The 15,874-nt window shown below is 35.0% G+C and overlaps 1 protein-coding gene across 1 annotated transcript in view; it reads right to left on the reverse strand.

Moving 5' to 3' along the window:
- Positions 1-15,874, reverse strand: part of NUP153 (nucleoporin 153) — a 76,129-nt gene that overhangs the window by 39,645 nt on the left and 20,610 nt on the right. Inside the window, exons 3-8 of the mRNA XM_059938002.1 lie at positions 6,592-6,840; positions 6,313-6,452; positions 6,103-6,231; positions 382-498; positions 251-295; positions 86-142 (exon numbers count right to left, since the gene is read on the reverse strand). Of these exons, the coding sequence (XP_059793985.1) occupies positions 86-142; positions 251-295; positions 382-498; positions 6,103-6,231; positions 6,313-6,452; positions 6,592-6,840 (737 nt within the window). The remainder of the gene's footprint in view (positions 1-85; positions 143-250; positions 296-381; positions 499-6,102; positions 6,232-6,312; positions 6,453-6,591; positions 6,841-15,874) is intronic.

The raw sequence follows: 15,874 nt of genomic DNA on the forward strand, positions 1-15,874 counted from the left end.
CTAAAGTCAATTTGTATATTTGCCAACTTAAAAATAAATACAACAAAACTGCCAATACCTTAAATAAATGCTAAAGAAGTCTTACCTTTTCCCTTCTGGCCTGAAAATCTGTGGTGGTATCTATCCCACTCCTATCAAGAGGCTGAAAAAATAAAACACTATTAGAATAGATGAGAAACTTTGAAAAAATATGACTCTCATACCAATATATAAAAATATATCTCCTAAAAAGATTTAAAAGTCAACTTACGGAATTCAGAGGAGAAGAAAAAACAGATGGAATTCTTTTTGCATCCTGTTAATGTTGAAATAACAAAATTAAGATTTTTCACTAAACTCAAATTCTGTTACACTCCTGAATTTGTGATTTAAAAAATTTACCACTAGAGGGCTTGACATCTTCTCTAAAGACTGCAATATCCTCCGAGCTGTTGAACTAGTCACACCATAGGATTGTGCGTTGAGTTGCTTAGCTTTCATCTGTCTTCTGACTGGTACCTATAATGTAAGCCTTGAGTTATTTGTTGGAACCATAAACTCTAAAGCACATATTTCAGGCAATGAAAATATTTACAAAATAGAATGAATGTGAGAAGTGAAATAGGATTAACTGTTAACAGCAACTTATCCCTGGGTGGTATCATTAAGCTCATGTTCAACGTTTTTTCTTTATGCCTTTCTTGAAAATTCAATTCTCTGAGAAATTACTTTTACAATCAGATAAAAATGATAAGATAGCGCACGCTACTCTAAAGACCTGTCAGCTATGTTAAATGTGAAAAATGAGACAACTGGTAAAAAGTTATAGTATCACCTGGATCAATTTATCCCTGATATTTAAATCAAAGAACACTAATGAGAACTGCATTAGTATTAATTATTTTTGGTATTAAATAACTTCTAACTATAGTAACATCCAAGATAGCTAAACAAGACTGTAAACTTTTATTGAAATGGAAATTAAAATTTTTAAACTGACTTGTTTCTCAAATTTTAAGGAAAATTTTAAATACTCAGGCTATTTCTTAATAAATGACTTTTAAACGTTAAAATTGGAGTTAAGGAAAAATCCTTATAAAGAATAGACATGTACCCTTTAACACACAAGCAATGTTTACAAATTCTAATAGAAACACTTCCTTTTGTCATGAACGCATTATAACATTCCAATAGCCAAGTGACTACCACAAAACATCCAAGTGACTACCACAAATGTAGTCTGGAAATGCTTAATATAAAAAAAGATATATGCTCACAATCAAAATATAACTCAGTTTCTGTAAATAGCTCATAATATCTGAAAAATTGAATCATAATAACTACTTTAAATAAGTTTCTCTATCTGATACCAATATTCATTTTATTTTCAGAGTAGCTGCAATATTCTATGTTAGTTTTATTAAGAACTTGGTGCACTGTTTAGGATTGCTGTTCAGGCCAGAGGCTTTGGCAAACATGAGGCAACATTAAAATCCTCGGGGAAAACATGACAGTCTGTCATTGGATTCTGCTGGTCACTGGCCTCTCAGGGCCTCAACTCACAAATCAATAAAATGGAACTGAATTAGAGAATCTTTAATATACCTCCCAGCTCTAACACCCTAGGAAAGGAAAAGGAAATAGATTTAACCCCAAATATCAATGATGAACAGTTGGAAGCTCATGCTGACAAGGATTCTAAGGGTATGTCAGGACTCAGCATTAAAAAGTATAGGATTTGATACAAGAAACAGAGGAGGAAGTAGCAGAAATATGCTCTGACTTGGGCTATTCCATCAATCACAGGCATGCTTCATCTTATCTTCTAATACACGCTGAACTATTTTAACTGTAAAAATTTTGTGAAAAAGAGTAATATGATCCAGTTTAAGCTCTAGAAAAAACTCCCTGTGTAACTCCAACATCCAGTTAACACTTTAAGTAACAAAATATTGCCCTTCATGAAGAACACACTCAGAAATAAGACTCATAATTACTGTTAATTACATATAGAAGCATCCTCTAACTTAGGAAAGAAACTACTCCTAAGGACAAGACACAATCTTCATATATACTTGCTTCTGTGTCACTTCCATATCATGGATTGTCATCTTCAAATGGATCTCCCTCTCCAAAAGCCTACCAAAAGCCTACAGGCTTAAAGTATTATTACACCTCCATCTTTAAAAGGTCAAAACCTGTAATGTAAGCACCATGACAACATACACATGAAACCGGATTTTTATGATCAAGTAACTCTTGGGACAAAGCACAGAATGATGCAATTTACCTTAAATTTATGTTTTTAAAAAATTTATCAATTTCCAATTGTTCTGTTAATATATGTATGTAAATACAGCTGATTTTGTATGTTGACCTTTATTCTGTGACCTTGCTAAACTCATTTGTAAGTTCTGACAACTTTTTTTTGGCGTTTCTTAAGGTTTTCTATGTAGATAAGCACGTTGTCTACGAATAGGAGTCATTTTTACTTCTTCCCTTCTAATCAGGGTGCCTTGTATTTCTGTATTCTTGCTTTGGCTAGGACTTGCAGCACAACACTGATCAGTAGCGGTGATAGCAGACATCCTTGTTCTCTTCCTGATCTTAGGAAGAAAATACTAAGCTTTCACGATGAGTATGATGCTAGCCGAAGATTTTCCGTAGATAAAATTTATCAGGTTGAGTAGCTTCCCGTCTATTCCTGGGTCGCTGAAAATTTTTATCATGAATGGATGTTCGATTTTGTCAAACGTGTTTTATGTATCTGTGGAGATGTTCATTTTTTATTCTTTAGCTTGTTTCCATGGTAGATCACATTAATTTTCAAATGTTGAGCAAACCTTGCATTCCCAGGATAAACCCCACTTGATCATAATGTAGTATCCTTTTTATATATACTGGGTGCAATTTGCAAATATCTGTTGAAAAGGCTTGTGTAGGTAATTCATGAGAAATACTGGTTTGTAGAGTTCTTGTAATGTCTTTGTCCAGTTTAATATCAGGGTAATGTTGGCCTCATAAATGTGTTGGGAAGTATGCCTTCCTATTGTATGGAAAAGGTTGTATAAAATTGGTTTTATTTTTTTCTTAAATGTTTGGTAGAATTTGCCACGGAAGCTATCGGGCTTGAAGTTCTCTTTGGTGGAAAGTACTTTAACTATGAATTCAATTTACTGAATAGACTATTCGGGCTATTTATTGTTGACTAATACCAAATAACATAAAATACTTAGGTATTCATCCAACAAAATATGTGCAAGGTCTGTGTGATGAATACTACAAAACACTGATGAAAGAAATAAAAAGACCTATATAATGGAGACATACTGTGTTCACTGATTGGAAGACTCAATTTTGTTAAGATGTATATGCTCCTCAAACTGATCTTTAGATTCAATGCAATCACAATCAGAATCCCAGCAGATTTGTGGAAACTGATAAGGTAATTCTAAAATTATGAAAAAGTAAAGGAACTAGGAAAGCCAAAACAATCTTGGGCGGGGGCAGGGGGGTTTGGAAGACTCAGATTACTTGATTTCAAGACTTAATATAAAGATATAGTAATCAAGACAAAAGGATAGTGTTGACAAAAGATAGATATATATATATACAGATACATGCATATATATATATACACATATATATATGTGCACGCGCACACACACACACACATCAATGGAAAAGAACAGAAAGTCCAGAAAGAGCCACATATATGGTCAACTGATTTTCATAAAAGGTGCAAAGGCAATTCAATGGAGAAAGTACAGTCTTATCAACAAATAGGACTAGAAAAAATGAAAATCCATATGTTAAAAAAATGAATCTTGATCCACATCTCATACCACACACAAAAATTTTACCTCAAAATGAATCAAAGATCTAAATTAAAACCTAAAACTATAAAGCTTCTAAAAGAAAACAGAAGAAAGTCTCTGTGACCTTGGGTTAGGCAAAAATTTCTTAGATATGACACCAAAAGCACGAACCATAAAAGGAAGAAAAAACAATACGCTGAATGTCATCAAAAGTAAAAACTTCTCTTGACAAGATATTGTTAAGCCAAGCCAGAGAATGGGAGAAAATATTTGCAAAACATATATCTAATAAAGGACTTACATCTTGAATAATGAACTCTCAAAACTCACTAATAAGAAAAAAAATTTTTTTTAAATGGGCAAAAGGGACAGACAAAATAGGTGAAGGGGGTTAATAGGTGTACACGTCAGCTATAAAATAAATAAGTCACAGGGATGTAATGTACACACAGGGAATATAGTCAGTAATAATTTAACAACTTTGTATGGTGATGGATGGTAACTGGTCTTAATACAGTTGTTTCAAAATGTATAAAAATATCAAATCACTATGTTACACATCTAAAACTAATATTCTATATTAATTATAACTCAGTGAAAAATGTTTTTAGATTTTTTTTTAATGAGCAGTAAGATTTGAACAGGTACTTCACCTAAGATATACTGATGGTAAATAAGCACATGAAAAGATGCCCAACATCATTAGTCATTAGGGAAATGCAAAACCACAGTGAGTTGGAGTTATCACTACATGCCTATTAGAATGCCTGAAATAAACAAAACACTGATGATAACAAGTGCTGACCAGAACACACTTATAATACTGGTGAGAATGCAAAGTGGTAGCAGCCACTTTAGAAAACACCTTCGTGGTTTATTATAAAATTAATGTATATTTACCATGTGACTCAGCAGTCCAACTTCTAGGTATTTACCCAAGAGAAATGAAAATTAATGTTTATATAGCAGCTTTATTCACAATGGACAAAAATTAGAAACAACCCAAGCATCCTTTCACTGGTGAGCAGATAAACAATAACTCAGCAATAAAAAGGAACTATTGATATATGCAAATACAGAGACTGATCTTAAATACATCATGCTAAGCAGAATAAGCCACATTCAGAAAACTACATAGTATGTGATTAAATTTATGACATCCTGGGAAAAAACAAAACTACAGGGAAAGAAAACAGATAAGTGGTTGCCAAGAGACAGAAGTAGGAAGAAGGGCTGACTACAGAGATGCACAAGGTAATATTCTGGGGTGATGGAAATGTTTATTCAGTATTTTGATTGCAGAAGTGGTTACTCAACTGTATGTGTTCAGTTAAAATTCAAATACTGTGGAAAGGGCAAATTTTACTACATGTAAATTATACCTCAATTTTTTAAAAAAGGAATTAATCATCCTACTTCCTAAAACACACACACAGGGACTTCCCTGGTGGTGCAGTGGTTAACGATCTGCCTGCTAATGCAGGCGACACAGGTTTGAGCCCTGGTCTGGGAAGATCCCACATGCCACGGAGCAACTAAGCCTGTGCGCCACAACTACAGAGCCTGCACTCTAGAGCCTGCGAGTCACAACTACTGAAGCCCACACGCCTAGAGCCCGTGCTCCGCAACAAGAGAAGCCACCACAATGGGAAGCCCGCGCACCGCAACGAAGAGCAGCCCCCGCTCGCCGCAACTCGAGAAAGCCTGCGCTCAGCAACAAAGACCGAACGCAGCCAAAAAATACATAAATTAAAAAAAAAGAATCCACCTGCCAATGCAGCAGACACAGGTTTGATCCCTGGCTGGGGAAGATTCCACATGCCACAGAGCACCTAAGCCCGTGCACCACAACTACTGAGCCTGCGCTCCAGAGCCCGCAAGCCACAACTACTGAAACCTGCGCACTCTAGGGCCCACATGCCACAACTATTGAGCCTGCGTGCTGCAACTACTGAAGCCCACACCTAGAACCCGTGTTCCGCAACAAGAGAAGCCACCGTAATGAGAAGCCCACACACCGCAACTAGAGAAAGCCCACGCGCAGCAACAAAAACCCAACACAGCCATAAATAAATGAATGAATGAATGAGTGAATGAATGAATAAATAAATCACAAATAATGTATAAAATGTTCCCTTAGGTCTCAAATAATATTAATATAGCCCCTAAATGAAAAGAATGTAATCCAGAGTTCTATCATTTCACCAAAGAATAACTAAACCAAAACTCTATTTGAGTACCAATAGTTACTTATTGATTATAAAAAAAAAAAATGGTTACAAATCCTCCTCCTATTCAAACCAACCTGATAGGGTGTGCTTTGTAGTTTAGGCTGTCTTACAGCAGCTGCTGCCCCACCATATGTCGTTTTTCCAGGGTAAAAAGGAGAATCTCCAAGCTGACTTGTTTTAAGAACTGAAGAATTCCCAAGTGACTGCACAAAAACATAATGATAAATTATAAGCAATAAACACTCAAAACTAATGTGGTTAAATCAAATCAAATGAGTACTCACAGGAGAAAGTGTTCCAAAGGCAGACAAGTTGAATGCTGGTTTTTTTGAGCTGGTGGCAGTGTGCTGTGAGAGTGAATGAGAACGTTCAGCCTCTGGGGACCACAGAGGTGGCACTGAAGTGTTCTTTGAAACAGCTATATCTGAAACAAAAATATGCAATGCATAGTAATGCCACTAATTACAAGGCCTATATTTTTATAAATAGAAAATGAAAATGACAACCAAGTTAGAAAAAATTATCCCGTGAAATTTATTTTTACTACCAAAAGCCAAGAATACCTTTATCAGAAGCTCTTGAAGAAAAACCACTGGTGGTTGAGATGTTATCATCATCATGCTGAGAGGTAGAATCTTTAATTTCCTTTACGAGGGAAAATCCAGAACTGCCAATTGGGAATGCCGAAGATGTGGAGGGCTGACAGTGTAACGCAGGAGATTCCAACATGGAGAAATTCAGATGGCTCCGATGAAGAGAAGGCCTTGTTAATACATCCGGATAATTTGAAGCAGTACTAGTTGCTGAGGGTTCTTAAAAGAAAAGCATTAATATTATGAATACTCAACTTAGAAAAAAGCAATACACTGTCAAAACAAAACAGTGTTTGTTTCAAGAAAATATACTGTATAATAAATATAGCTTCAATTCAAAACACTGAAGCCTCCCAAAAGCCCAATTTAAGATATTCTTTAGCCAAACAAAGTTTCAACTAACTGAAATTTACCTAACCTAGTGTCAAAATATACTTCATTATCAAATACACTTCTAAAAGTACAAGGTTCTTGATTTCCCTTGAATTGGTATTATAAAACGTGCTCAATAAGAAAGAAAAAAACAATAAAATCTGCTCATGGAAAAATAAAAGCAAAGAAGCTATATAAGAAAGTCATAAAACAAAAAGGTAAGTCCATCCCTCCAGAAACAACACCTATTAAATTTGTATATCCTCTAATGGAATACTATTCAGTCAATAAAAAAAGAATGAAATTTTGCCATTTTGCATCAACATGGATGGACGTGGAGAGGTATTAGAGAGTATTATGCTTAGTGAAATAAGTCAGCGAATGGCAAACAGTGTATGATATCACTTACATGAGGAATCTAAAAAAATAGAACTAATGAATATTACAAAAAAGAAACAGACTCACAGAGAACAAACTAGTAGTTACCAGTGGAGAGGGAGAGAGAAGTGGGTGGGCACAAGACAGGGGTAGGGATAGTAAGAGATACAAACTACTACATATAAAATGTATAACCTACAAGGACGTATTTATTGTACAGCACAGGGAATACAAGCAATATTTTACAATAACGATAAAGGGAGAATAACCTTTAAAAATTGTGAATCACTATGTTGTACATCTGAAACATATAATACTGTAAATCAATTATATCTCAAAAAAAATGTGTATATCCTCTCATTCTATATGCATACACATTTTCCCTAATCACATAATCATGCTTATGCATTATGTTCTGTGACTTGTTTTTTTTCAGTTATCATATAATTTTGTCTCCACATACAGAGCACATTCCATGTGAAGACCACATTCTATTTTATCAGACTGATTTAGCATAATTATTTATGTAATTGTTTTCTCAATATTCTATCAAACATACAAGCACTTATATTTGCAGACTTTGTATTCTTTTTGGATAAATCCATGGTTCTTTAAATATGTAAAAGAAACATGAGGAGAAATTATTTAAGAAATATGCCTAAGTGACCCACAAAAAATCTGACTCTGTAAGTCTGAAATTGGGCTCATAAAGCAGCCTAAGTAGTGCAAGGTATCCTGAGAATCAATGGATAAACAATAATTTGTGGAACTGCCCTGTCATACTGGATCAGAGTACATACTCACTTTTGCTTATGAGAGATACTGTGGATCCAAAGGTTTTCTGTTAAGCTATACTGCATAAATAGTAAATGACAATGTGTATTTCCCCCATGCTCTCCAATACTGGATAATAATAACCTTTTCTGATTTCTGTCAATCTACTGTGTCCAGTGGCATCATTACTATCTGAATTTATTTAAATGACATATTGAGCACCCTTCCCTATTCATTGGTCACTTATATTTCTTCTGTTAAGTGCTCATTGATATAGTTTATCTTGCTAATAAAATTAGTCCAATCTAGTTTCTTTTTGATCAGTAATATTAGTGTGACATGATCTGAAATATCACAACTAATTTTTTTCACTGTTGGTTGAAACCATTATTTTTTTGATGGTGTCCTTTGTAATACAGAAAATAACATGTATTTTAACAGAGACTTCTACCGTTCCAAGACTAAGAAATAAAAAATTTTACTCTCTTCTTTTTGGTAGTATTGCTTTTATTTCAATATAATGTTTAATCTCGACTCCATATGGAATCAGTTATGATGAAGTAGTGAGGGAATGATTTAGCTTCACTGTTTTCCAAATGGTTAGTCTGTTTATATTCTAAAACAATCTTCTTAAGTAAGCCATCTTTTCCTCACTGATCGAGAAGCCACCACTACCACATAGTAAATTCTAAGAGGCCTTCCCCAATGATATATATCTATACCAGTACCATAATGTTTTAAATCCTATAGCTTTGTAACACATTTAATGCCTGTAAAAGTTACTCTGACTTACATCACATTTCCCTTACTCTTTTTCAGGATTTCTCTATTCATTTTCAGGTGTATTTTTAAGAACTTTAGAATCATTTGTCAAGTTTCCAAAAGACTCTCTTCCAGTTAGGCTGGAATAAGTGGGGCCCTAGACTAGCCCTTCTTACTGTAAATAACTATAAAAATGGACAATATATATGCGATAATAACTTTCAGACAACAGAAAACGGACAAGAAGAGCTCACAGTGAGCCCTATCACTACCCAGCTGTCTAGGAACATTTCCAGACCTGGCAAAGAGAGTTGGAGTCAAAGCAAAATACAGTAGGCAGAAATCAGAACTAAGGGCATTGGACAGTAGAAAACTACACAGGAAGGGGCCTCCAGAAGTCTACACAGGAGTGTCCAGAGCGTGGACGGGCTATACATACACAGAGCAAGACCACCTAAGGTTTACCAAATAGCAGCTGCTATGAAATTGAGAAAACAGCTACCAGAAGGTTGATCAGTGCTAGGGAAAAAAAGCAGTGCTGAGGACAGTGAAGTTCCAAGACTGCCAGAATTTAAAGGTCCCATAAACACCTCCTTAAATCCCTGGCATTCAGCTGAGATACCAGAAGAGCTTTCCCCTGAGACTAAGGGCCACGTCCTAGAACAAGACCTGCTGTAAACCCACCTAAAAAGCCACAGAGGAGACAGAGTTTGGAGGCTAAATTCTGCCACTTTAGGGGACTTAACACACACCTTGGATTTTCCACAGATGGACATTAATAAAACATAAAACTATGTAAGAGTTCAAAACGATCATTCAGTAACAACTGTTTTCTGAAACAAGAATCAATACTTCTCAGAGGAAGACAACAGTACCCAGAATCTCCACCCATATTCTACAAAATGATAATTTAGTAAAATATCACTTGAAAAATCACATTTAAAAAAAATGTTTCTATTGTTTCACCATGACACATGATTTCTGGCCTGTGGATGACTGACATATTAAGCAGTGGTTTCCATATTCCAAGTAGAAATAAAGAACAATATATTTTTAAGTTTCAGCAAATGCCTATTTAGTATCTACCTGAAAGAAACAATTTACAACCTCATTTCACCTATTAACATGCTGAATTATATTAACAATTCCCTAATGATTGATTCCTTGCATCCCTACATTAACTGTCCCCAATGAGTAAGAAGAGTCTGCTATTCTTTACTGTGTTGCTTGACTGTATTTGCTACTTGAAATTACTCTGTAATCTTCTTCTATGTATCAATACTATCTTTCTAAAAGTTTGTCTTCAAAAATATTTACCAGCTTAAGCAATGCAAAACAATTCTGGATTATTTAGTTTCAAAGTGCTATTATATATAAAAAAAAAAAAGTGCAGACAGAAACACTCAAATAAGACTAGAAGGAAACATCAACATAACAAAAGCCATATATGTGAAAAACTAACAGCTAACATCATACCTAATGGTAAAAGACTGATTTTCCTCCAAGATCAGGAATAAGATAAGAATGCCTGCTTTCCCCACTTCTATTTAACACAGGATTGGAAACTCTAGCTAGAGTAATAAGGCAAGAAAAAGAAACTAAATTCATCCAAATTGGAAGGGAAGAAGTAAAATCATGTTTTCAAATGGTATATCTTATACGCAGAAATCCCTAAATATTCCACCAAAAAGAAGTGTTAGAATAAACAAATTCGGCAAAGTAGAATACAAAATCAACATACAAAAATCAGTTTTGTTTCCATACACTAACAATGAACAATCTAAAAAGTAAAGAAAATGATTCCATTATTAATAGCTTCAAAAAGAATAAAACACTTAGGAATTAACTAAGGAAGGAAGTGAAAGACTTGCATGACGAAAACTACAAAACATTGCTGAAAGAAATTTAAGAAGATGTAAATAAATGGAAAGACATCCCATGTTCTTAGGTTGGAAGACCTAATGTTGTTAAAATGTCAATACTACCCAAAGTGATCTGCATATTCAACGCAATTCCTTTAAAAAAAACCAATGACTTTTTTTTGACAAAACAGAAAAATCCATCCTAAAATTCCTATGGAATCTCAAGGGACCACTTGTAACCAAGAAAATCTTGAAAAAGAACAACACTGGAGATCTCACACTTCCTGATTTCAAAAACTTATTACAAAACAGTAATCAAAAGTATGCTGCTGGCATAAAGACAGACAGGTAGACCAATGGAAAAGAATAGAGAACCCAGAAATAAACCCTTGCATACATGGTCAAATGATCCTTGACACAGTGCCAAGACCAGTCAATGAATCGGGAAAGGACAGTCTCTTCAACAAATAATTTTGGGAAAACTGGATACCCACAGGCAAAAGAAGGAAACTGGACCCTTATCTTACACTATATACAAAAATAAACACAAACTGTTTTAAAGACCTAACGTAAGACCCCAAACTATAAAACTTATAGGAAAAAAAACAGAGAAAAGCTTCAAGACATTAGTCTTGGCAGTGATTTCTTAGATATGACAGGCAACAAAAGAAAAAAGACATGTGGGACTATATAAAACTTAAAAACTTTTGTGCACTAAGACACAAGAGTAAAAAGGCAACTTACAGAATGGTAGAAAATGTTTGAAAATCATATATATGATAAGGGGTTAATATCTAGAACATATAAAGGACTCCTACAACTCAACAACAATAACGACAAATCAAATAACCTGATTAAAAACTGGGCAAAGGACTTGAAGAGACATTTCTCCAAAGATGATATACAAACAGCCAACAAGCATATGAAAAGATGTTCAGCATCACTAATCATCAGAAAAAGGCAAATCAAAACCACAATGAGATACTTCACACTCAATAGGACAGCTACTATCAGAAACAAAAGAAAGTAATGTTGGCATGGATGTGGAGAAGCTAGAAACCTTGCACACTGTGGATAGGAAACGTACAATGGGTGCAGCCATTGTGGAAAACAGTATGGTGGTTCCTCAAAAAATTAAAAATAGAATTACCATGTGACCCAGCAATTCCACTTCTGGGTATATATCCAAAAGAACTGAAAGGAGAGTCTCAAAGAGATGTGTACAACCGTGTTCCTAACAGCATTATTCACAAAAGCCAAAGGTGGAAGTAAGGTTAAGTGTCCATCAACAGATAAATAAATAAATGTGGTAAATACATACAGTGAATATTCTTCAGCCTTAAAAAGGAAATAAATTCTGATATATGCTACAATAATGTGAATGAACTTTGAAGACATTCTGCTAAGTGAAATAAGTCAGTCACAAAAGATTAATTACTGTATGATTCTACTCATATGAGGTATATAGTCAAAGTCATAGGGAAACTACAATGGTGTTTGCCAGGGGCTGGCGGGGGAGGGGGAATGGGGAATTAGAATTTAATGTATATGTAATAATTTCTTATCAAGCTTGCTCAAGTTAAGACAGAAACTGGCTGGAGCTTCGAAATCTACTGGTATTGGCATTTAAACCTATTGGCATCTAAAGATTATCATATTTCAATTTCTCTGCAGTCAGGATTCATACACATATAGGCTGAAATGTTTCTTAGAGTATTAAGTATTCTAATTTTGTAGTATGTTATATCCTAAAAGTGCTTTTTACTTACCATTCTCTCATCCCTACAGCAGTTTATCCTATAGGATAAAAGTGATAGGACAACTTTCTAGATATTGGCAGACATTTACTAAATCTAGTATATACAGAAGTTATAGAGAAAAAAGAAATCTAGTATGATATACTTCTACTGGAAGGTATGCTGCTAATAGCAATGCCAGTTTTTTATATTTACAGAGCTTCCTTAACCTCCAAATCAGGCCCAATAAAGGATGCATTTTGGGATAATAAGACTAAATAAGGCCACATCATCTACGGATTCACATCAGCCATAAATGCCCAGTTTCTAAGAGTACACCTATGATCACATAGTATCAATCAGCCAATGTAGTCTACAACTTCAATCTACTGCTGACTAGCATATTAGATATGCCATTGTGGGGCTCTCAGAGGCCTGAACTCTTACTGAATCAATAAAAATCTAACATGTACATTATTTGAGGTTCTCCTCATTGATCCATTCCATTAACCTAGCAGAAGAAATCTAGACAGCTAATGGCTCACCATCATTAAGACAGTCAGTACAAGGAGGTACATATAAGCAGACAGCTGCAGACAACAGATCTGAAACGGGCCACAGAGTCTATAATTGTCGTACTGCACTGTGCTATTTGAAGAATGTCCTATACTCTCCAGCTCCAGTTACTATTAATACAAAAGTTACAGTGGTAAAATTACTATTTAGTAAACAACACTCAGGACGGTTATAACTAAATTATTTTAAGCTTTTGATAATTTTACACTACTTTAAGAGCAAGTATATCTAAGTTGTTTTGAGAATGCATTGTCAAATTTAAGAGTAATGTTTCACAGAGTAAACATAAACGGATTTGCTACATCTAGTAAGATCTATATTCATCATACTGGGGAGTTATCAACAGTACTGTAGTCACACATTATGTGACTGCAACTATTGAGTAAATACTTTGAGGAGGTGGAGGCAGATTGTGAGAAGGGAACTGCCTGGAACGTACAGATTTTAAGATAGGAGCAGAGAGGTCAGCTCTTAGACAAGACAGAGGGAAAGTGCCATCAAGTGTTTGAAGTTAGTATCAGAAAGCTGTTCATAATTTGCTTCTAAATAATCAAGGGAGTTAGACTGAGAAGGTAGGTGAATAGACGTGGGAATAAAGAAAACAAAGTCAGCCATAAGCTGGTTGTCTTTGAAGCTGGGTAACAGGTACATGGAGGTTCACTGTACTACCCTCCTTACTTTTGTAGTTTGAAAATTTCCACAATAATTTAAATTTAGAAGTTATTCACAAAGGTGTGTGTAATATACACATAACAGAAAAGCTACATTACAAACCTAATAATATAATGAATAAAATCCAAGTTGGAATTAACCTTGGCAGACCACTGAATTAATTCCATAGTTTCAATGAAAATACAAACAAAAAAGAACTTCACAGATGTAAAATGAGAAATGCCATTAACCTCACACCTGAATTAAATTCTTCAAGTTAGTTAATCCCCACAAGCATACTCACTAGGATGCAAAAGAAGGTTTCAGTCACTGTAGATATATGCTGCTGCACACTAAAAGTCTCCAGTCAAAAGAAAGAGAGAAGCTGTGGTCCCATTTGATGTCCAGAAAAGAGAGCAATATAGAAGCAGTCACCTTAGAGATCTACCAAATAAAATCTCAAGATGGTTGCTGGTAATATATTAGAAAGAAATCTTGAACAATACAGATATTAAAACTCCCTAAGTTACTCTAATAAAAATAAGCAAGGATTTGAAGACTAAGCCAAACTGAATATCACTAAGAAAACTTAGATTTGCCATTTCTCCCAAATAAGAATCACTCTTTCGGCCCATTTCACCCTCACTAGTTTTCCCTATAAACAAACCAGGCAGGAAAATAAGTTACTAAGTATACCAAAATTAATAGGCACATATCCACATCAATTATTTAGGCAAGACAGGATTTCACAGAGTTCGAAAAAATTTTTATAAGTCAGTCAAAACATGTAGTGAAAGAAAAAATATATAGACTGAAAGAAACATATACTTGAGGGATAAAGTGGACTTCATCAAAATTTAAAATTTTGTGCTTCAAAGGACACCATCAAGAAGCCAGAATAGGAGAAAATACTTGCAAATCATATACAGGTAAGGGCTTATATCCAGAATACGTAAAGACCTCTTTCAATTCAACTATAAAAAGACAAATAACTCAATTAAAAATGGAAAAGGGGGATCTGCATAGCCATTTCTCCAAAGACGTATAAATGGCCAATAACATGAAAAGATGCTCATTATTAGTCATCAGGGAGATGCAAATCAACACAATGAGATACCACTTCACGTCTACCAAAATAGGTATAATTTATGTTTTTTAAAAAAAGGAAAATTAGTATTTGTGAGGTTGTAAAGAAATTGCATTCTTCATACACCGCTGGTGGGAAGGTAAGATGGTGTAGCCACTTTAGAAAAACAGTTTTTCCTCAAAATGTAAAATTACCCGATGACCCAGCAATTCTCCTCCTAGGTATATACCCAAGAGAAAACATATCCACACAAAAACGTGCATAGGAATACTCAAAGTGGCACTGTTCATAATACCCAAAAAGTAGAAACAACACAAATGTCCAACAACGGATGAATGGATAAATAAAATGTAGTTTCTCCATTCCATGAGCTATTACCTGGCAATAAAAAGGAAGTTCTGAGACACGCTATGACATGGATGAACCTTGACGACATTATGCTAAGTGAAAGAAGCCAGTTACAAAAGACCACACATTTTATGATTCCATTTATATGAAATGTCCAGTATACAGATTGGTGGTTGCCTAGGGCTGGAGGGGTAGGGATGGGGAGTGACCACTAATGGGTATAGGATTTTGCGGAGATGGGGAGGAAAGGATGGTGATTAAAGTGTTCCAAAATTGACTGTGGTGACTGAACAACTCTGTATATACCAAAACCCACTGAACTATACAATTTAAATGGGTGAGTCCTATTGTTATGCGAAGTACATCTCACTAAAGCTGTAAAACATATATAAAGTGAAATGACAGAGTAATATTCCCAAATATGTCACATTCATGGGTTACACTGAAGCTATTTAATATTTGTCACCCCACAAAAACGCCATAAATGGATCCAAAAAAGCATTTAAAATGCAGGGTCACTCAGTGGTAAGATTAATGAAGTGGCCCAGCTGCGCTAGCTGCAGAGGACGGGAGACAACTGCAGTGACACCGTACCCAAGTCCGTGTGCTGTGGGAAGCACTGCCACGCTGCTCCTTTAGTGCCACGACCTACTCTAAGGGCTTCACCTTTACTTTTTTCAAAACCATTTCTGAGGGTACAGAGGAGA

Source organism: Balaenoptera ricei, chromosome 11, assembly GCF_028023285.1.
Source record: "Balaenoptera ricei isolate mBalRic1 chromosome 11, mBalRic1.hap2, whole genome shotgun sequence".
NCBI classification, from domain to species: Eukaryota; Metazoa; Chordata; class Mammalia; order Artiodactyla; family Balaenopteridae; genus Balaenoptera; species Balaenoptera ricei.